The sequence below is a fragment of the Aquila chrysaetos genome, chromosome 1, assembly GCF_900496995.4.
Source record: "Aquila chrysaetos chrysaetos chromosome 1, bAquChr1.4, whole genome shotgun sequence".
In the NCBI taxonomy this organism is placed as follows: domain Eukaryota; kingdom Metazoa; phylum Chordata; class Aves; order Accipitriformes; family Accipitridae; genus Aquila; species Aquila chrysaetos.
In genome coordinates, this window is record NC_044004.1 from 41,546,637 (window position 1) to 41,567,051 (window position 20,415).

General features: G+C 44.1%; 2 protein-coding genes across 3 annotated transcripts; one reads left to right on the forward strand and one right to left on the reverse strand.

Annotated features, from left to right (window-relative positions):
* The first annotated feature begins 2,315 nt into the window (after positions 1 to 2,315).
* SCRG1 (stimulator of chondrogenesis 1) lies at positions 2,316 to 10,061 on the forward strand. 2 transcript variants are annotated; one of them, XM_030009078.2, is made up of 4 exons: positions 2,316 to 2,849; positions 7,093 to 7,211; positions 7,476 to 7,738; positions 9,293 to 10,061. In XM_030009078.2, the coding sequence occupies exons 2-4, from the start codon at positions 7,098 to 7,100 to the stop codon at positions 9,345 to 9,347; spliced, it is 432 nt and encodes a 143-aa protein (XP_029864938.1). In that variant the 5' UTR covers positions 2,316 to 2,849; positions 7,093 to 7,097; the 3' UTR covers positions 9,348 to 10,061. The 2 variants fall into 2 exon arrangements, with proteins under 2 accessions (XP_029864938.1, XP_029865035.1); XM_030009175.2 differs by lacking the exon at positions 7,093 to 7,211 and having other exon boundaries at positions 2,327 to 2,849.
* A 2,777-nt stretch (positions 10,062 to 12,838) lies between these two features.
* SAP30 (Sin3A associated protein 30) lies at positions 12,839 to 20,247 on the reverse strand. Its single transcript, XM_030008745.1, is given in 5 exon segments — positions 12,839 to 13,175; positions 15,217 to 15,315; positions 18,001 to 18,123; positions 19,598 to 19,775; positions 19,777 to 20,247. Coding segments are annotated over 5 exon segments (648 nt in total). The 5' UTR covers positions 19,902 to 20,247; the 3' UTR covers positions 12,839 to 13,052.
* Between the last annotated feature and the right edge of the window lie 168 nt (positions 20,248 to 20,415).

Consider the following 20,415-nt stretch of genomic DNA (forward strand, 5'->3'; position numbering starts at 1 on the left):
CTACCTTGTCACCACCCCCTCCTGCCTCCATCTGCCACTGCCTCCTCATGGGCCATCACTTCTTGCTGGCTCCAACAGCTCCAGCCTGGGGGGGGCAAGAAAAAAGAAAAGCCAAAGCAGCTCCACTTTGCATCTTAACTCTAATATTGCCAGACCTCTTCAGACAGCAACAGGGATATGTATACATCTAATACAGAGTCTCTAAATATAGGGAGTTGAACGTGATTCATGATTACCATCTTTACGCAGACGAAGGAGGGTGAAAAAGCAAGATTTCCTTACGGTTCCCCTGCAGCTCCCAGATGCCATGGTGGGGATCAAAAAGCCTCTGCGATTTTCGATACCGCTCTGTCACGGCTGGCACCCCGCCAGCCTGCGCCAGACACCGGCTGCCGAGCCCGCTGGGGACGCGGTGCTGGAGCAAAAAGGCAGAAGGAAGCCGAAAATAAAGAGTGAGCCACCAGGGCTGGAGACAGGGAGGGAGACAAAGTCAGTATAGAGACAGATATTCAGGGTAATGGGTTAGGGGCAAAGTGGAGAAAGGGTGAAGGAGGTAAGATCTGGAAGTACTGCTTTGCACTTTGCTTCCTCCCATGGCAGGCTCCCCTGCTCTGCAATGCATTTTCCTATAAACTACCTCGCTTCTCACACCTCAAAGAGTTGTTCCTACAGCAGCCTTCTCCTACCTCCTCTTGAGTTGCATTTCCCTGCCAAAATTCCCTAAAACTTTTGCTTCCTCCAAATTCCAGTTTGCTTCCCAGTCTTTACTCTGAAGCAGCATCATGAGGGAGAAAATTTCCTCCTGTTCCTGAATGTTTTCAGTGACTGAAAACATCACACGTGGAGCTATGGAGAGAGAGGAAAAAAAATCACCAGCAAAACTCCAGCTTTGTTAGAACTGTCTTTTCTCAAAATGCAGCAGGACGTTTCCTGAAGAAAACTATCCCTCTCACACTTCACTTTATAAACAAATCTGTCAGTCCACCAGACTGCTGTCCAAACAGGGCTCTCAAAATGTGTTCCGGATACTCCCTGGAAAACACAAGAGAACTTAAATGGGCAGCAAGGGAATAATCCTAGTACGTTTCCATTACATCTTCTGACAAAAACTTCAAATTATTCATACGTAAATTTATTTGTAATTAACGAACTAAAAGGGCATCCAAATCCAGAGCATCAGCACAACGTGCTCTCATTCCCTCCTCCGAGTTTTATCCCTGCTTATAGCCAGTTGCTTGCTGATGGACATCCGCACCACGCTCCCGGCCTCCTCCCGCGGCAGAGCGCTGCCCCGGAACACGGCGTACTCCCAGAGGCATTAGGATAATCTCGTTTAAGGCATGGACCACCCTGGCCGGGATCCACACCAGAAGAGAATTTCTGTAGAAAAGCAGAGGCAGCACCAGGCATTTTGTCACCCTGAAAAGGCAAAGGACGTCCCGTTCCGACAGCAGCTGCCCGCAGCTACCTCCCCTTTTAAGTTGCCATGCCCATACAGAAGTGGCAAAAAATGCCCTGCCTGACTTCTCTAATCTGAATTAGAGGCAGGGGTACAACATGCATCCTGCTCTCTGCTGACCCAGCTGCCCACCTCCAGCAGAGCGGGGAACACCACGAGCAGGTAGGCTCAGTTTCAAGAGGTTTGCTTCTAAGCATCTGGGCCCTTCGCCTACTCTCCTTGCTGCAGCAGCAGATGGGACATGCACCTCTTACAGAGGCCCTAGTTCACTTCTGGCATACGATAAATCAAACCGAACAAGCACCAAGACATCAAATTTTGAACTGAGTCAGCTGAACAGAGAGGCACCTTTTTGTACTCCCGACAAACCCCTGCACTGGAAGCAGCCCAACAGAGAGAGAAAACCAAACTCTTACAAAGCAACAACAGAATCAAAACCATGCAGACTAGAGAATCTAAGAATTACAGCTCAACAGCTAAGGTGCAATCACACTTCTCTACTCACATCACAAAATAGATCCAGGATGGCCATAATAGAACAAGGGCCAAATTGCAACAGAAATATGAGGACACATGCTTCACCCTCAAGACTGTTTTCTCATTAATACATAATACTTCAGCTCCACTTAAGAACCTCACTCTGTGTTTTTATGGTACCAGATAATTCAATTAGCTATATTAGTCTAAAATAACTTCCTCTGAAATACTCTTCAGTGTAATGCTTTACCTCTTGATTAAATGTTTGGTCAGCAAGGAATTCAATGCATGGCATCGTTGAGTATGCTGTACTAGCAGTCTGGTTAAAGTAATTACAGTTTTTTTATTATTATTTCAGTTTCAAAAAACCTGAAAGAATCCCAAAGTCAGGAATTAAAGTATTGCATGAGATTGTTGGCTAGGTCTGCTCTTCTCCACCCAATGCAAAACAAGGCATCTGTCCAGCCACCACATTCTTCTGCCTGTGCAGTCCTGGGACCCCACTGCTTCCCGCTCCCCCTGCTCAGGCTCCACAGCAAGACACAGTTATTCCACGGGGTGTTTCCTCTTCCCCCGTTCTGGATGTTACGCTTCGCTCTCCGAGGAGACACCTTCTCATTGGATCCTGGATGAACTAATCGTTTCCTGCCGGAAAGGATACGTTCATTTCCCCCCCCCAGTCTAGGTTGGCAGTGACTGAAAGAGGTAGTTCTCGAAGCCCATCCTCTGGCCCCTCGCTGGAGAAGGGAGCACATCAGTCACAGGCAGAAGTCAGGACAAACAAAGGGCTGTTTGTACAGCATCTCCCATCAGCCCTCCCTCTTCTCATCCCCGCTAGCTCTCGCTCTCTCTGCGTACATCTAAAGAGATACAGCTGCCAAGGACGTGGAAGGGATTGAAGCAGAAGAGAAAGGTATGTCTTGCTCCTGAAATTATCCTCGTGCACTTGTTCTGCTGATGCTAGTTACAGAGCAGAGAATTCAAAGATGATTTGGCAGAAGCAGATATATTCTAGACAAGAGATGCTATTCAAGACAGATGCATGGATATGACCCAGCTAAAGATAATTCTTTTATGATCTTGCTCTTCAAAGTTGGATGCCACATATTAATATCTAAAGTCATTAAACATACTATATTGCCTTCCAATGCTCAATATTATTGCAAAATTGGTGAATATGGAGGGGGTGTGTTCACAATGAATTGCTCTCTTTAAGAAAACTGAATGGGTTTTAATGAGAACTCAGTTTCTGGAAAGAATCATGGTATTGATGGTAATTACAAAGCAGTAATTCACTGAATTCATCCTCAGCGGAATAGCTGCTGTCCTTACAATGCACCAACTGTTCAAGCAAAATAGATTTGAAGGATTTTTTTTTAATGGAAAAAACTTCTTCATAATATTATCAGTTATGCAGCTCTTGTGTAATGATTTCTTAGGAATGCACTAATAAACCTAACTAATATACACTAACACACCTAAATATTAAATGCTTAGCTCAGCATTTTACAGGTGTTTCTGAAATGGAAACTTGACAAACAAATAAAAAGACATTTTATTTTGAACAGATATTTTTAGCTCTTGAACTCAATGCACATTAAGAAGCAAATATATATATTAAATTTTTTTCACTTTAAGTGCGACTTGTTAACCCAGCACATGCCACTGGACAGACTGGAAAAGATCATACACCAAAAGTGTACCAATTAACATAGTCCTTGTTTTCAACATTAGGCAACTGGAGATGCAGCCTGCTTAATAACTCTGAAGGGTGTATTTAATGGTTGATAGACCAAACTGTAAATATTTACCTTTTCCCAAACATGCAGGATGTCTAGAGCTGCTGAAATAGACATTTCGTGCCATTTCTCAGCTTTCCGTATTTCTATCCCCTATTTCTAACACCTGAGCCCCCACTAATATCAGGTGACCTTTAAAGGGCATCATTTCTCATGAAATATTACCCTGTTGTTCTTGGCCAAGGAGGCTGAAACTTGTTTTTTTCTCTTTGGTTTTTTCTGCTTACCCCTGCATCTAGCAGATCCAAAGACTATATGGTGCCAAATTGCCTGGCAGGATAATTCAAACGCTCTCAGCTGAATGATCAGGGATAGCACTGATTCCTGGCTCACCATGCATATTCCCAAACTAATCACCTTCCTTTACACAAATCTCCAAATTACTTCAAAGCACTTGTATTCCCAGCTGTACTTGGTCTCAAACTTTACTTACACCATGTCAAAGTAACCAAAATAATTCACTGAAAAGAACTTATGCAAATGCAAGGAGCTGGTCTTAAGTATTTTTAGATGGCTTTACTCCTGCTAGAATTTGAAATGATATAATCTCGATAGAGCAACCTGGTCAGGCTTAGCATGATTGGCATTGCTACCTTTTCAGAAGGTTTTATAAAATAAAGAAATGTAAGAGGGTGCTTGCTAGCAGTAAGTTTTTGAGTCACCTTAGGGATTGGACTTGTTCATCACATTTCCCTGATTTGTTTTATGAGAAAGGACTGTTTCCATGGTATGTAAAAGCAGGTAAGGTCTTTGACACGCATTTTGAAATAAATATGCACGTACTAGCTCCGTTCTTTACCTAGGCAATCAGTGACATTCCATCACCTGTCCAGCCGTATTCAGGAAAAGAAGTTGCAGCAGTTTGTCAGAAAAAGATGTTGCATCTGAAAGGTCTGCCGAGTTTATCAGCATCGATCCCATGCAGGGAGCTGATGAAACGCTTCAGGTCCTTGGCAATCTTTCATCTGCAAATAGGGACCCTTCCCTCACAGGAAAGAAATAACCCGTTGAAGAAAGGTCTTCCGACTAAAAATTTCCTTTTGGTTATGATCTGCAAAAAACCCAGAGAAAATATAAAAGCAGAAATAAAGTTATAATAAAATAAATATTTTTCTTCTGAATAATAACAATGCTGAGCATTGGCAAGATGCACAACTGACCTGTTAGTGAAGCTGTCTATCCATAGCTCACCAGCATATTGACTTTGCTAATACTGATTTTGGCAGTCACCCATACGAACCCTCTCGATGATGCACTACAGCAATATCCTGTTATATTCCAAGGCAAGTAGTGAGCTACCTAAAATTGTAGGTTGCAATTTTTTAATCCAGCAATCTGACAGTCTATAGAAAATCCGCCCATTTTCAGGACGGAATGACTTCCTATGAATTTTGAGCAGACAGGCAGCTGGCAACAGATTCAAATGAGCATTCCAGCTGAACTCCAGGTAGGGAAAGGACACCCAAATTTTTTAGGAATAAAAAAAACATACACAAGAGCAAAATATGATGAATGCCTCATCCTCAGGGGAAGAACTCACAGAATAATCCAATCACAGGAAACAAAGGCATAAACGCCCTGCTTCCTATATTTCTCTTTCATGGAAATTTTCTTCCATTAAATACTTAAATAATTAAGCTCAATTATTTGAACAGAAGAATGTTAAACTGTACTCCTTGACATTGGCATTTATCAAGGTATAGTATAAACAAACTTGTTCTGTTTAAGCATTAAGACTTCTCTGAGCAGGACCCTCATAACTGCAGTGTTTATACTCCTACAAAATAAAACCATTATTATAATAATACAGATTCTTTACTCAAGTCTAAAAAACAACATCAGGCAAAGTTAGAACAATGTTTACTTTATTTGAGAAGTAGTTTTGAGGTCTAAAACTAATAAAGACAGTATGTTATTCAATACTGCACTCTAAGGTAATTAAAAAATAGATCCCCAAGGCTCCATTACTAGTAGTTTATAGGAGTCTCCTACTCAAAAGTTCACATACAAGTTCATGGAAACTAAAAGGAATCATTCAATGAATTTTGCTTCTGCAACAGAAGTTAAAAAATACTCAAGAGCTTATTTTCACTTCAGTCATGTTCTTTAATATATTGGCCACTTTTTAACACTTTATTTGGCTACTGGTCTTCAAAAAACAAGTTTGCAAAAATCTTATGCAAAAATACAATTGAAGAGCATCGAGGTGTAGTATTTTATCCCTAGTATGAATCCAAATTCCCAGATTTTCTTATAGTCTCTGGCGTGTCATTCATTGGCTGAAGAAACGGAAGATCAACAAGATAGCTAGCTATGGTAGTGACATAACTCCCCAGAAAAAATACTACATGTAAATTTATACATTTAATAGCTTATTGTTTGTTTTTCAAGGGTGATCTCAAGAGTTTTACAAAGTAACCTAAGCGGGACTATTAATTGACTTCCATAGCTGGCATGCCTTTCCCCCCCCCCCCCTTATCTAGATAATAGCTCTGCCATCTTAACTTGACCTTTGATAGTCTTTGATCAGACATTGCCTTATGCCTAGTTATTTTGGGGTTAGTCTAGAGCACTCTATCCTGCAGCCCTGCGAGAAAGACTAGGGCCAGCCCATAACATCACAGTGTCAGGGGATGGACTCTGAAGCGCCGACAGCATGAAGGGCAGCAAAGTCTTCCTTGAGGCAAACGCAACTCCAGTGAGGAGCACTCAGGGAGAGCTCGCCGGGCAGAGCTGGCCGTTGCTTTAGGTTAGCTTTCAGAGCAGAAGTCCTATTTAAATTCAGTAAGGTATCAGACCCCTTTCATTCAAGCACGAGGAAAGGTAAAAACCCCACTCTCTCTCTTAATACCAATAAAGTCTACGTTGAAGCACTATTCAAAATGCTAATTTAAAAGCGAATGCAAGTTCAAGGGTCTTATCCACAGCGTTGGGCATGGTCAGCCTCTGTGCAAAGCAGCACAGAAGAGCACAGCTAGCATTAAACAAGCTCATGCAGACGATGGAAAGCCTCGCCACCAACAGGCGAGTGTTACAAGGGGTAATTTATCCCGCCTTTTAAAAAGCCAATTAAACCATAATGACCTCCTGTAGCAAGACTCAGCTAAGCAGTTTGCAGTACCAAAAAGAGAGGAAAAAAAAAGAGAAAATTCTCAGTAATGCTATACCATGCCAGAGCCTGCAGTCCAGGACAGTGGCACTTGGCAGCACTGCAGAGACCTTCAGCCTCCTTTGCTGTTTAACGCTTCATTTTCTCAAGCAGTTGATGACAGAGGATTCAATCAGCAGACAGTTTTTCCACAACTTTGATGGGGAAAGATACTATTAATTTTATGTGAGTGACTCTTGTTTCAACAGGCAAAATGACCAGGAAGGCAAGGAAACCCACCCGGACATTTTCCCCCGGTTTGGTAGCAATCGATACACTCACTCACACCACCAAGAGAACACGGCCAGCTCAAAGCAATTTTCTCAAGGTGAGAGGCCAAAGAAACAACAAAATTGCCCGGAACAGAAGCCTCAATTCCCAAGGAAAGGATTCCCAAGGTTGTACAGAAAGTAATGAATATCAATTCTGCTGCAATATTATTTACCTCCTAAGAGAAAACACTCTCCAGCACTCAGGTTCAAACCTCCCAAAGTTCACAGGAAAGAAAAGAAAAACGCAAGCCAGAAAGCGAATTGGAGAAAGAGATCTGTTCAACAGCTATACCTGTGTCACGTACCTCATTTCTCTTTAGCACCTTGCTGCAGGAAGCTTCGCAAAAATGAAGATGGTCTCGGCGCTGCTTCTGCTGAGCACCCTCCTGGGTACGCCCGCGGTGCCGTCCCGGCGGCCCTCTTGTTACAAGAGGGCCCTCAAAGACCACGACTGTCACAACATCCCCGAAGGCATGGAGAACCTTCGACAGATCGATGACGGTCTGCAAGATCACTTTTGGGAAGGGAAGGGCTGCGAGGTGATCTGTTACTGCAACTTGAATGAATTGCTCTGCTGCCCAAAGTAAGACCACACTCATTTCATATAAACTTGTACAGTTCTGTATGACCGCCCATTGTATTTTCATCATTTTACAGTTTCCACTGGTGGAATAAGCTACCATTTTAAAGAAACGCATCACTTCAGATGGTTTCAAATTATATCAAGAGATAGCCAATTATCTGATACACTGCCAGTTTTCAGGTTTTGTTTTTCAGGGGCTCACCTAGGACTTGCTTAGCGTATTTTATAAACCTGCATGTTCTATTATAGGGGACTTTAGCATTTAAATCACCCAACTTTTCACTCTTCTGTTTGATCTAAACTAAGTATGAGAACTACATCAAATCTTTATTCGCAGCACTTTGCAATGAAGATGTTTTCAGGATCATAAAAAAACCCTATTTGATTTCTGTTCCACGGCAAAGAACTGTATTGCTATTCTAAGGCGCATGCACGTATGTCAGTTGAATAAATTATTCTGTAATGACAGCTGTTCAAAGTAGGAAGGCAAACAGCGGGGAACAGAGGTTCACAAATGCCTGCAAGGGAGGGAAAAGATTTAGCCCAAGAACATCAACACTCCTCTGGCTCACTGGCACTGCTGACAAAGCTGAACGGCGAAGTTCTCACTGAACGTGGGCTCTTTTGTTGTTGTACTACAGAAAGAATGTACATGCCAACAAAATTAATATTGAGTTAAACACTACCACCAGCCCATACTGGTTTGAAGTAATAAAATGTATTAAGACATATTATTTCATTCAGCTTTCCAGGAACATCTTTTCTTCAGGAAATTTAGATTAAAAACATCAACACTTCAAAACCTACTAATACTTCAGGGACACTAAAATGTGATGGCATTACATAGGCAAGCAAAAATGACTTTTTATATGTGCTCCTCTTACCACCCAAGTTTCTCAAGTCCCCTAAAATCCAATAAAAGTCAACTTTTCAGCATTCCCATGGGGGAGTAGATTTGAACCAAGTGGGAATGAATTCTAAAGCTAGAGACCTCACATTCAAACTGAGAGCAGGGTTTAAGTATTTCATCTTTCACTTTCCCTAAAACCGCATATGGCATCCTCACCCTGAAGCACACTTTAGGTTTCTAGCTTCAACCTCTGAGCTTTGAGCAGCCTAATAAAGCCTCTTACTTTGATACAAATACCTAAGGAGGTCTTCCTCCAACCACCCTGAGGTACAGAAAACTTACTTTGCAAGTCTGCTCTTGGGACAAATTGCACTAAACAGTATGAGTGTACATGCCAAAGTTCTTTATTTTTATAATATTATGTATTTGGTAAATTTACTTTCTCAAAGCTAAAATACCAGGGTGGAGTCCTGGCACTCTGGTCAGTCAATGAAAGTTTTGCCATCACTTCCAAACCAGGCCAGTTGAGGTAGAAATGCAGTACCTTCATCCAGACCTGCAGTTGCATTTGCATTGCTGGAGCGGCATCCCACAAACACAGTAATCCCACCATAAGCTAAAAAAATCCACAACTGGAAATGCATGTCATGTTAAAGCTCTGATAAACCAATCTAATTATTTAAATATCTGATAATATCTTTCAGGGATATTTTCTTTGGACCAAAGATATCTTTTGTGATCCCCTGCAACAGTCAGTGATGAACATCAAGTCTGCGGGTGAAGCAACAGACGTCTTTCTCTACCATCACATAACAATACTTGCAAGGGGAAAAACAAAACCACCACCACCAAAAAACCCCTTCTTTTCTAACCACAAGACAGTGCCTCTTTTTACACTGTGGAAAAATTACCTTTCTATACCTTTTTGGAATCTTAAATACATAAGAAGTTCTCCTTTCTGATCTGGTAGCTGACTTAATTTCCATAATGGTGTAAAAGACTGTACAAGCTCTTAATGCAACCTAATATGCAGCCCCCAGCAAAAAGCCTAACTCTTGTTACTCAGCACATTTTCAACTAGTTTGGATGAAGAAACTTCAAGCCTAAGCCTTCACATCATTAGGAATGTGACTCTCATTGCAACCTATGGCAGTGCGGCTGCCTATTGCTTTTTTTGCCATCACACAATGTTGTTTTAAACTGAAGCTACTCAGTCCCTGGCACTTCTGCAGACAGGCTCCCACGTTCTACTTAGGCATCTTAAAATACATGCACATACAAAAGGCAAACTTTCACCATTTGTATTTGAAAACTCCACTGGGGGGAAAAAAAAAAAAAGAGCCAAAACTCACATTAATAGGACTAAAGCACACTTTGGTCTTAATTTTATGGTCACCTGCATTAACTATGCGATCTGTAAAACCTGAAACTTCTTAATCTTAACATTGAACATTAAAAATACTGTAACAGTTACAATAGTGCGTGTGTACATATATACATTCAGAAAGACATCTAAAGAGGATGGGACTGATGCAAGGTCTGTTAAGGCAACAAAAAAATCCACACTTCAGCAGCTTTTTTTAATCAAGCCTTGTTTGAAATAGAGTACCCCAGAATAAAGTTAAAATGCTGGCTTTTTATTTTTAAGACTAGCCCTGTAAGGAAATAGCTAGGGAAGTGAAGACAAATCGGTATCTCAAAATAGTGGAAGTAATCATCTTTATGTTTAAGAGGTATCACGATCTAGGCTGTAGATACACAGTCACCTCTCAACACCTGCCAATACCAATTGCAATACAAGAAAAAAACAACCAAAAATTTATGTCCCTTTGTGAGTTTAAGGAAAGCCACCTGAATGAGCCAGGCTTACAGGCAGCAAGCCTGGCTTATTGCCTTACATATAAAAACTCTTTAGCTATCAAGTCAGTCACATGGAAGGTGTGTAGTACTGAAGTAACTGTTTAGTCTTTTCCACTCAAGAAGTGTACTGTTCATCTAATAATTTTACAGCATTACACCACAAAAACTGCCAGCAGCAGTTTACCAGACTTATTTCACACGCAGTATGAAATATCACGATGACTGTTTTTCTTCCTCTGTTAGTAGATGAGGGTTGGATAGTGGGGGAGGAGGGTGATTATACATAGCTAATAATAAATGTTTCAAGTAAATCTGTGTGTACTATTTTTGCCAAGTAATTTTTAGGCTACTGACTGTTAAACAAACAGTTTGTGTCACCAGGCTTTTTAAGCCTGGTTTGTGTAATTATTCCTGAGTCATTTGGGCTTCCTACCAAATCATCAATTAAGGGTAAAAAAAAACCCATAAATCTGGCAACCCACAGTCAAAATATCCAAAGTCAGTGCTCTGCTAAGAAAACATATGGTATCTGCTCTTGTGCAAAGCCCTCTATAAGCTTCTAGCAGTAATACGGGCACATAACTTCTGTTGGTTGTGCCATCTAGTTTCTACATGAATCATGTTGCATATGCCTGGCATTCACAGCTTTCCAAAGCAGCAGTAGCAAAAAATTTAAGGCAGATGCAAATCTGGGTAGTAAAGTTAGTAGGTGGTTTTCAGTTACTTTCCTTCCACCGCTCCTGGCTAAGGGAAATCCATAATCCACTGGAGAAAAATTTTGCCACTTTCCACATGCAGCAGGATACTTGGGCTACTACTTTAAGACTGATTTCCCAGAGAAACTTGCTTTTGTTTCTCTCCCCACCCTCCTTCCCTCCCAAAGCTTCTTCTATGGGTCCTGCCAGGCCTAGGTGAGAACATTCACCCCCAACACACACTCAGAGAAAAAAAAGCCTTTATCTTTCGGATGTCCTATCCACAGCCAGGTTCCCTGGCTGTTTCTCCAACTACTACTTTGAAGACGACCAGCTGAATTTGTGCAAAGGACATTTAGCAAACAACTTTATAGTCGCTGTAGTGAAATGGGCACTAAAACACCTCTTCAAAGGAATACCAATTTTAGCTGCCACTAGCTAGATATCACTAACTGTCTTGAACTTAGGCCAACACTGCAGAACTTCATTGTGGAAATACATAAGACACTGCAAGTGAAAGAAATCAGGCCACTGAGAGCTACTGGGAAGGCAGCCAGTTCGAGGTTAGGGTTTATCATCATTCAGCTCTGTGCAAGTGTCACAAGTCAAAAAAGCAAAGTGGAGTATCTTAGTTGCAGTGATGCCAGCAAAGTAGTAGTTTTCAAAAAACTCACAAGATTAATATTGAGCAGATTAGACCAGAGACATACTGCTTTCTCATTTTTCCCAAATTAAGAAAAAGCTTTTAAACACCTGGTAAGGTTATGAGTTGCAACAAATGTTAACTGAACAAGCTGAAGCTGTGTCCTCCTCTGCTTTAAGATGAGAACTCTCTTCCCTCCACCTTTTCTTCAACCTACAAGCACAGCTTAAAGCAGAAATCATATTCCATACACCACACATTTAGACTGGCAGAATAGTTAAACGACAATACAAGAAGTCATTCATAATACCATTTTCTTTACTAAGCTATTCAATTAAAAGCAAAAGTATTGCTGGATATTCTTCTCCTATGTTATTACAAGGTTTGGTTTGTGGTTTTTGTTTTGGGTTTTTTTTTTTTTTTAAACAGGCCTGAGCTAATGCATGCAATGAAAAAGAAATAGTATGCCTATTAGAAGATACCATATTGACCCAGCACAGACTCTGTCTTCCTTTCTCCAATTAAGTTCGTAGCCACAGTCTACGCAGATGAATGAAAAAGTCAGCAGCTAAAGGATTTCTTACCGAGTGGAAGGATTCCTCAGCACAGTAAGCTGCAGCAGTCTTTTCATCCATACTTAAAGCTTTGAAATTTGAGAGCTGCATTTTTTTCCATTTTAATATAGGAGCAGGAAGGCCTTAGTGCTTGGAAGCACATATCCCAGCAATGACAAGATGAATAAACAAATCAAAGCCCCCATCAATCCTTGTTTCCAAAGAGGAAAAAAAGAAAATGTTATTCAGCCATTTTTGCCCAGCTAACAACTGGAACTGTCATTTAAAGCCTTTTACCTTAGGAAAAAGAACCTACTGCCAAGTCTGTTACAGCTTTTTTTTTTTTTTTTTTAAAGGCATTGCATCATGAGAACTTGAAGTACATTCATAAATATATCCTTGGCACAATTTAATTGAAAAATATTTTAATATCACATAATTAGTCAAAGCTTAACTATTAGGTACAAGTAACTCACTAAATAAGTTAGACACACCCACTTGAGCAACAATATCAGTGATATTTATTTAAAATACTTTTGCCGAGGAAATTTGTTTCATAAGAGATGTTTTTTCAAACAAATCAGCAAGATTATGAAAAATAAGAGACAAACTCTCTGGGGAAAAAAAAAGTTACAAAGAAAGCTTTTGCATATCAACAAAAACCCTCAGTCTTTTGATTTGCAGCCTGAGTCTCAGTCCCAACTTTTCCTGTCTAATGAACCCCACTATCCATCTTTAGATCTGGTTTGTTCTTGTCATTCTTCACAGAGTAGATGAAATATGTTAAGGTGTCCTTTTCATTCACTGGAATTGTCCTAAAATGGCAGCCAATTATCTATAAAGGAAGAATGCAAGGAAATTAAATAACCACTCATATGCAGAAACTGAAGATTCAGATTTAAATTGACTACATTAAACAAAGTTTAAAAGCTTGATCAAGAAGCTTAAAAAAGAAACTAAAACCTACCTCTTCAAAAGTCTAACAGTCATAAAAAAGGTAGAACAAGAACCATTTTATTGAGAACTATGAACCAAGTATAGCAGGTTGTACCCTCATCTCCTAAGTAAAAAGCCTATGAAAATTTTGGGGGCGGGGGGGTTTCTCAAAACAAGCATAGGAGTAGTATTACACCTATATGGTCAAAACTTGACTATAAAGCAAGTAATGACTATAGAGTATCAACAGAGCAACAGCACAGCAATGAAAGACTACTGCTCATTACTCAGGTTGGGGGGGGGGGGGGGAGGAATATGTGTATCTGTATCAAGTCAACTATAGAAACATCTAAGACAATAAAAGAATCTTCAGGATTACAGTTGAACATTCAGCTCTTTGAAACAGAGCTATCAATGATGGAAATTCACCATCTGTAAGTACTAAAATACGACAATCTCTAAACAGTTCTCAAGTCAGAGGTCTTTTCCTTCATCAAAATGAACACCAACTTTAAAAGAAAGCACTCAAAATATTATACCTGCTCAAGCCTATTCTCAGGCTTTTTGCAGAATACTTTGGTAGACTAGAATTACCAAGTGCAAGTCAGAAAAAATGGGACTGCTCACTTAACTACTACAGGGTTTAAGTATAAATGTTTAGCATAATTAGCGAGTTAGAAAGCTTTCCAAACCCCACCCTCAAAAAATTCACAGAGAAACAGTTTGAGAGTCCTTTAAAGTGCACTTCTAAGCAACAGCTAGAGGAGTGTCTATTGTACATTAGGACAGGTTACAAGGAATCACATGCCCTGTAAACTAAGGAAGTTCTGCAGCTACGGCTCACAAATACCTGCAGGTCAAACAAAGCATGCGGCAGAAGCCTTGCCTATTCACATCAAACAGCATAAGCAGCATAAGCTAGTGCAAATACCTTGTGAGATGCACCTAAAGCAGACCCTTAGAAATGCTAGTTTTGCAGAACAAAAACTAGTTGTGCTTTTTCAAATTGCAGTCCTGCTAATTCAAGAGCTAGCTCTACCTCAGCTCACATAGGAAAAAACCATAAGACTCATTTTACATTCTTAATCATAGTGGCAGCAGCACTATTCTTTTGCAGCTCAGCCTTTTTAAGAACCTTGCTTTTAATCCACACAGATTAAGGGAGAGACCAACAAAACGTCACACCAAAGTAAAACTGGGCGTATCGCTGCACAGAAGTGAAAAAACGGTAGCTATACCTCCCTGTTAAGAGAAGATCACTGGTTCTCCCACGTATTTCCATCAGCATGCTGTAACTGCATCTTTGCAGCGCAGAAGTATTCTTTTAAAATTACAGTCACATGCAGCAAAGATGCTTCAGCACTTTTAGAAATATTGGTAAGAAAAAAACCCCTGATTTCATAAAGTTGCATTTTTCTGATGGCAGATGCCAGTGGTTTTAATTAACAGAATTAATCATCAATAGAAGCCTGTTTTTCAGGTTTCCATAGTTTACATATGGAGAAACACGTATGTTTGCAGTACCTAGCTTTTTAAAGCAAAGTCTGAACCTTGCTGGAACTTCACTGCTGCCTCTCAGTTTCTAGTTCTTTTCAGCTGGACACTTTGAATGAAGGTGTGACTGACGCACAGACTACAAATCCATGATTCTATGATATTCATGGACACGCAGATCATCTTACTGTTCCAACCCAACACTTTGTGTCTTTAAGCAGCGCACACTCCTTTCAGAAGTTGAGTCCCTCCTCTGGAAAGGGCTTTTACTTTTGATTTACTTGGCTCAGGAGCTGTGGCCAATGAAGGAAGCTAGATAAGCAGTTCCCTTTTGTTCTCATAAAATCCAGATTACATATGCTCTTTATGCAAGGATCACATTGCACAGAAAACCCCATGCCAAAGCAAGTTGCATTTTCTATTATGGAACAAACACTCATACGTACTTCAACGAGCTGTGCTTTGTTAAGTCCCGGTCTGGTCTGTAGCTTGAAGTGTCTTTTGTACCTTCGAAGTGTGTTTACTTGTAACTGATATAAATCAACCTAGAAGAAAAGGGGGGGGAGGAAAATAATCTAATGTAACTGAAAAGGATTCAGTCATTTATAGTTGGCCTCTCAAAAACACTTTGGACTCTCATGGATACACAAGCATAGACCATCAGCTCAGCAGATCTCATTTTGACAAACAAAAACCCTCCACCCTGCACCTTCCAGTGGAAAGGAAAACAGCCCAGTTCAGTTTAAGAGCATTTTACTGTTACTGAGCATGGCTCTGCCTCCCGTTAGCAGTGGACAATATTTGTAACTCATTATTGTCCTTTAATCAGTTCTGGGTTTTTCGTTTGTTCCCCACTTTGAGCGGGGTAACACAAAAGCCCAGTAACAACTTTCATACAACATCCACAAAGATGCTGATTCAAAGGAGGCCCCTATACTGTGTGATTTCAGGCATCAAATTTTACACAAGTGGCATGCAAGATATAGCACATCTGCACCATCAGATAGCACATATTAGAACCAGGAAAAAGTCTAGAACGCAAAGGTTTCTTGGCTTGAGGTGAGAGAAGAAAACAGCTGCTCTTGCTCTCCAAACATATCCCTGCTACATAAGCACAATGCAGGAGTTATGTGCACAGGCATAGTTGTCCAAAACTGTTTTTCAGTGCGACTTGACAGTTGAAAGAACTGCACAAGGTCCTCTCAGGAATACAAATACACAACCTTAACCCAGTACTCCCCCAGTTTTGAATCCCACGAACTCTGATCAACAGTCACTTCTCCCAGCAACAGCTTACCTTCCCACCCTCCTTGACAATGTAAGAGAGCTTAATCGGATGACTGAGTGGGAAAGCAAGGTGAGAAAGCAGGCTGAATGAAAAATTCTGCTAGATCAGTTTCAGATCTAGCAGTTGCAGATACTAGATACAGTAGTATTCTCCAAACTCACTGCATTAAAGATTGGTTAAGGCATTCACTTCCATTTTAAACTCATTTAGCAGCCTCGACTATGGAATATTTAAACAACAGCAGTGCTACTGCATACTTGGTAACCTGGCCAACCTTGACATGATGCTGCCTTGCATGATAGAGGATGGGTAGGTATCCTTTGGTATTCTAAAGTTTACATGGCACAAATTCCACTTCCCAAGTCACAGTGGAGAACCCACACCCTAGAGCACCACGCAGAGGAGGAGCAGCAGCTTTCCACCAAGTCCCTGAAGCTACCAGTACTGTGGAAGCCTCTTTCCCTCCCGTAGGAATCACTTCTAACAGGTAATGATGGTCATGACCGAGATGGAAACAGGAAGGCCTTGCAAGTCTTCAGAAGAAGGTTTTTTTTTTTTTTCCCTTAGTAAACTGGATAGCAATTGAAAATAAAGAAAGTCAAGAGCCAATGGGCATCAAAGGCACACAGTAGTCACATGGGATGAACATACTGCCATTGTCCAAACGGCCAGCTGAAACTCCTCAAAAACACCTCCCAGGCAGTCTTCTTTCCTGCTGTAATACCATTAAAAAAAGCTTGCTTTCTTGTTCTAGAGATATCCATTGCTTGTGACACGTTTTATAATTTTCGCATGAGAAAACCAAACAGGCTTGCAGGACAGCTGCAATTACCACTGTGCCAGAGAGCCACCTGAAGTCACAGAGAACATTAGCCTTAGAACTTTCCAAGAAGCAATCCCACATATTTAGCAGACAAACAACACAGCCCAGCATCAAACCACTCCCAATCCCCTAAAATCCTCTTAGAGGATCCTCTTAGCCTTCAGACTGGAGCCACGTGCCTTTAGGCACAGAGTCTTGCCCAAAGTTTCATCACTTGCATTGCTGGTATCTCCAGATGCTGACCATAAGGTTGTCATTAAATTAACACTTATGGAGCAATTGCTGAAGAATGCTTTAAAAAAACCCCTCTTGGAAGGGACCAGGTAGGCATGACAGGCTCTGCTCAAAATTAACACACTGAACAGCACCTGCTAAGCCAGGCTGTAGCAGAAATAACTCAGAGCACACGTACGAAAAAGAGCCTCAGGTGCAGTCTCTCCCACTATACTATGCAAAAGGTTTGAAAGCTCTAGCTCACTTTCGTAATGGGTGAGGTTTCACTGGTCTGCAGCAGAGAAAACAGGGGAGAAAAACACCATCTCTCTCCCTTCCTTTCTAGCACAGCTCCCTGAACGTTTCTTCCCCCAACATGGGGTAAAAACAAAGATCTACCATCATTAAACTTTCTGTTTAACGTAACTAAGGCAATGGAGTAATTGCAAGAGCCATCTGCAACACATTTAGCACAGAAGGAAAGGATCAGAGGGATGGGGCAGCGAAGCATTTATATCCCGAGTCCTATGTGCAATTCCCTTCAAGTTGTCAACTCCTGCAGAAGACAGACTGTGCTGAGATGTAGCAAAGCACCTCTTCTAGTAGGATGCTGGAGAGGAAGCATTAATAAGGAGAAAGTTGAAAAAAGCAGTTTTCTGAGAGAACTAGCGGACACTTAAAAAGCTAGAGTTGTTCATTCTACTCTGCACAATCAATACAGAAAATACACTGTAAAATTCAGTTAGCTTTTGTTAAGAACTGAGTGAATCAGGAGTCTTCCCTTTCCCTGCATGCCCCAAAATAAGGAGAGCTGCAAGGGTGGAAAAGGGGTATCTGTGCAGATGTGGTACCTGTCAAGTACAAGCTTAACACAACAATTAGAAAAAAAACCAACTACTTAGCTACCTCTGGAGTGTCGATGTCTTGCACTGGTGAGTCGCCATCATCATCGCTGCCTTTCCTCTTTCTTCTATTTCTCACGCTCTGAATTAAGTTTTTGTGGAAGTCACAAATATACAGATGTCTTGCCTAGAAGAGCAATAGGGCGTCTTTCAATCAAATCCATGTAAGCATTTCCCAGACTTATAAACGCACACACAGAGACAACCCTTCAGCAACCACAGTCACATTAACTGCATCGAGGAAGCTTTTCTACCGGATTCTTCTAAATAAAGAATGCGTTGTGCTACAGATCACTGCCACCGGCTTGGCCCAGAGGACGCTGAAGCGCTGCAATCGACTGATTCAGTAGTAACAGCCTGCAGAGACACACGACCACAACCCTCCCTCCAGCCACTCGTCGCAACTCGGGGATCGGGAAGCAAACAAACAAAAAACAAGCTTTCAGTTGTTCTTTGGAGGGCAAACAGCCGGCTCTCATTTCACACCGGTTCTCATTCCCCATCTATAGCCTCTCCTCCTCGTTCTACTTCCACTACCTAGGCGAGGTCAAGCAACACACTTTTTAAAATTTTCTTTCTTTCCTTTTAAAAAGTTTCCCTTTGTACGGACCTGCACGCTTTGGGAGAACTCTTCGGCGCGTACCAACCCTGAATTTCAGAGTTGCGGGCTTTAATGGCAACGAAAGCGCGGAGCTGCGTTGGGGGGGGGGGGGGGGGGGGCGGCGCGTTGAGGGCGAGGGACCCCCGGGCCGGGCTGGGGGTTTGAGGGGTTCCCTGGGGGCGCACGGAGCTCCAGCCCCCGCGCCGGCAAACGCTCCCGCGGTACCGGGCAAGGGCAAACACCCCTCCGAAACGCCCGGGCGTTTCATTCCGCAGAAAGGGGCGCGAAGGCGGCCCCCCCGTCCCTTCCTCCTCCTCCTCCCCTCCGCCGGGGGGGGTCCGCTCCCCCCCTGCCCGGCCGTGCCGAGCCGAGCCGCGCTGCGCCTGATGGCTGCCGAGCGGAAGATCGAGAAGCAAGGGGAGACGTGCAACGCTGCAACACGAGGCGGAGCAGCCGAGCGCTGCCCTCGCCAGGAACAGACACAAACTAGCGCGCCGGGAGCCATGCAGGCTCCGCTCCGGGGAGGAGGAGCGCGCTCCCCGGCCACGCTTCTTCCCCCTCCAGCTACACGGGGAGGGGGGGGGAGACGGGACGGGACACACGCAGCCGATGCCCCCGGCTCTTGGGGGGTGGGAAGGGACCCCAGAAGCAGGCGATTCCCTCCCCAGCCGCTTCCGCAGAGGGAGAGCACTTTCAGGCCGTGCTGCTGCAGCGCCAGCCGAACTCCACGGTGCTACGGAAAAAGCGAGGGGGGGGGGGGGAAACAACAACACCACTCCCCCGCCGCTAACCCCCCCCCCCCCAAACCCTAAACTTTATTAAAAGCCCCCAAACCAACTCAGCCGTGGGAGCAACCGGCCGGCGCGGAGCGGGGCTGGGGCCGGACACGCCGCCGCCGCCCGGGCACGCACCGCCGGGACCCGCCGGCCGCTTTTGTCTGCCTGCCCCGCCGGCGGCGGCGGGGGGCGGCCCCGTGTGTGTCCCCCCTCCCCAGACTTACGCTCTTGTCCAGCTCGATCTTCACCTTCTTCTGCGAGATGCTCTTCTGGATGCGCTTGCTGAAGCTGGCGTTGCCGGCGGCGCGGCCGCACCGCTCGCCCTCCTCCCGCAGGCAGCACAGCGGCAGACGGGGCCGCACGAACCCCGGCCAAGCAGCCAGAGAGGCGGGGCCGGACCCAGCCGGGGGCCGGCGGCGGCGGCGGCGGCACCACCTCCACGGCGGAGCCCGCGTTGCCCACCGCGGCGGCGGCGGCGGCGGGGTCCGCCCCGCGCTGGGTCACCTCCTCGGGGGCGAAGCCGTTCATGCCCGGCGCCACCTCCGCAGCCGGCGGGAAGCCCGGGGGAGGGCGGCGGGATCCCGCCCCGCACCAAACTTCCCCGGCGAGACGCCGCGGCCCGGCGGGGCGCTCCCCCGCTGCCTGCCCGCCTCCTCTCCGCGGCGGCACCGGAGCGCAAGCCCGCCCTCAAGGGCGGCCAGCCCGCACGCCGCGGGAAGGGCTCTGCCCGCCGGCTGCCGCTGACCCGAGCCCCGCGGCTACCGGAGCGGCGGCGGCGGCGCCCCGCGGGTCGCCCCACTTCCTCCTTCCCCCCCTGTCATGTGGAGACTCTTCAGCTGTTTCCTATGTAACAACAGCAACCTGCCCGCCGCCCCGCCCCGCCCCGCCCGGCCGCGCATGCCGGCTCCCCGCCGCGGGGCGCCACGGGAAATGCAGTTCTTCCCCCCGCCGCCCCCTCCGCGGCCGCCGCTGCGGGGGAACTACAACTCCCGACGGGCAGCGCGGCGGCGGCGGCGGGAGCGCGGGCGGTGGGGGGCGCGGC

Excerpts from the sequence above, each read along its gene's own strand:
- SCRG1 (XM_030009078.2), top strand. The coding sequence starts at position 7,098 with ATGACCAGGAAGGCAAGGAAACCCACCCGGACATTTTCCCCCGGTTTG. Across the intron at positions 7,212-7,475 it reads CTCAAAGCAATTTTCTCAAG|CACCTTGCTGCAGGAAGCTT; the intron begins GTGAGAGGCCAA and ends ATTTCTCTTTAG. Across the intron at positions 7,739-9,292 it reads GAATTGCTCTGCTGCCCAAA|GGATATTTTCTTTGGACCAA; the intron begins GTAAGACCACAC and ends AATATCTTTCAG.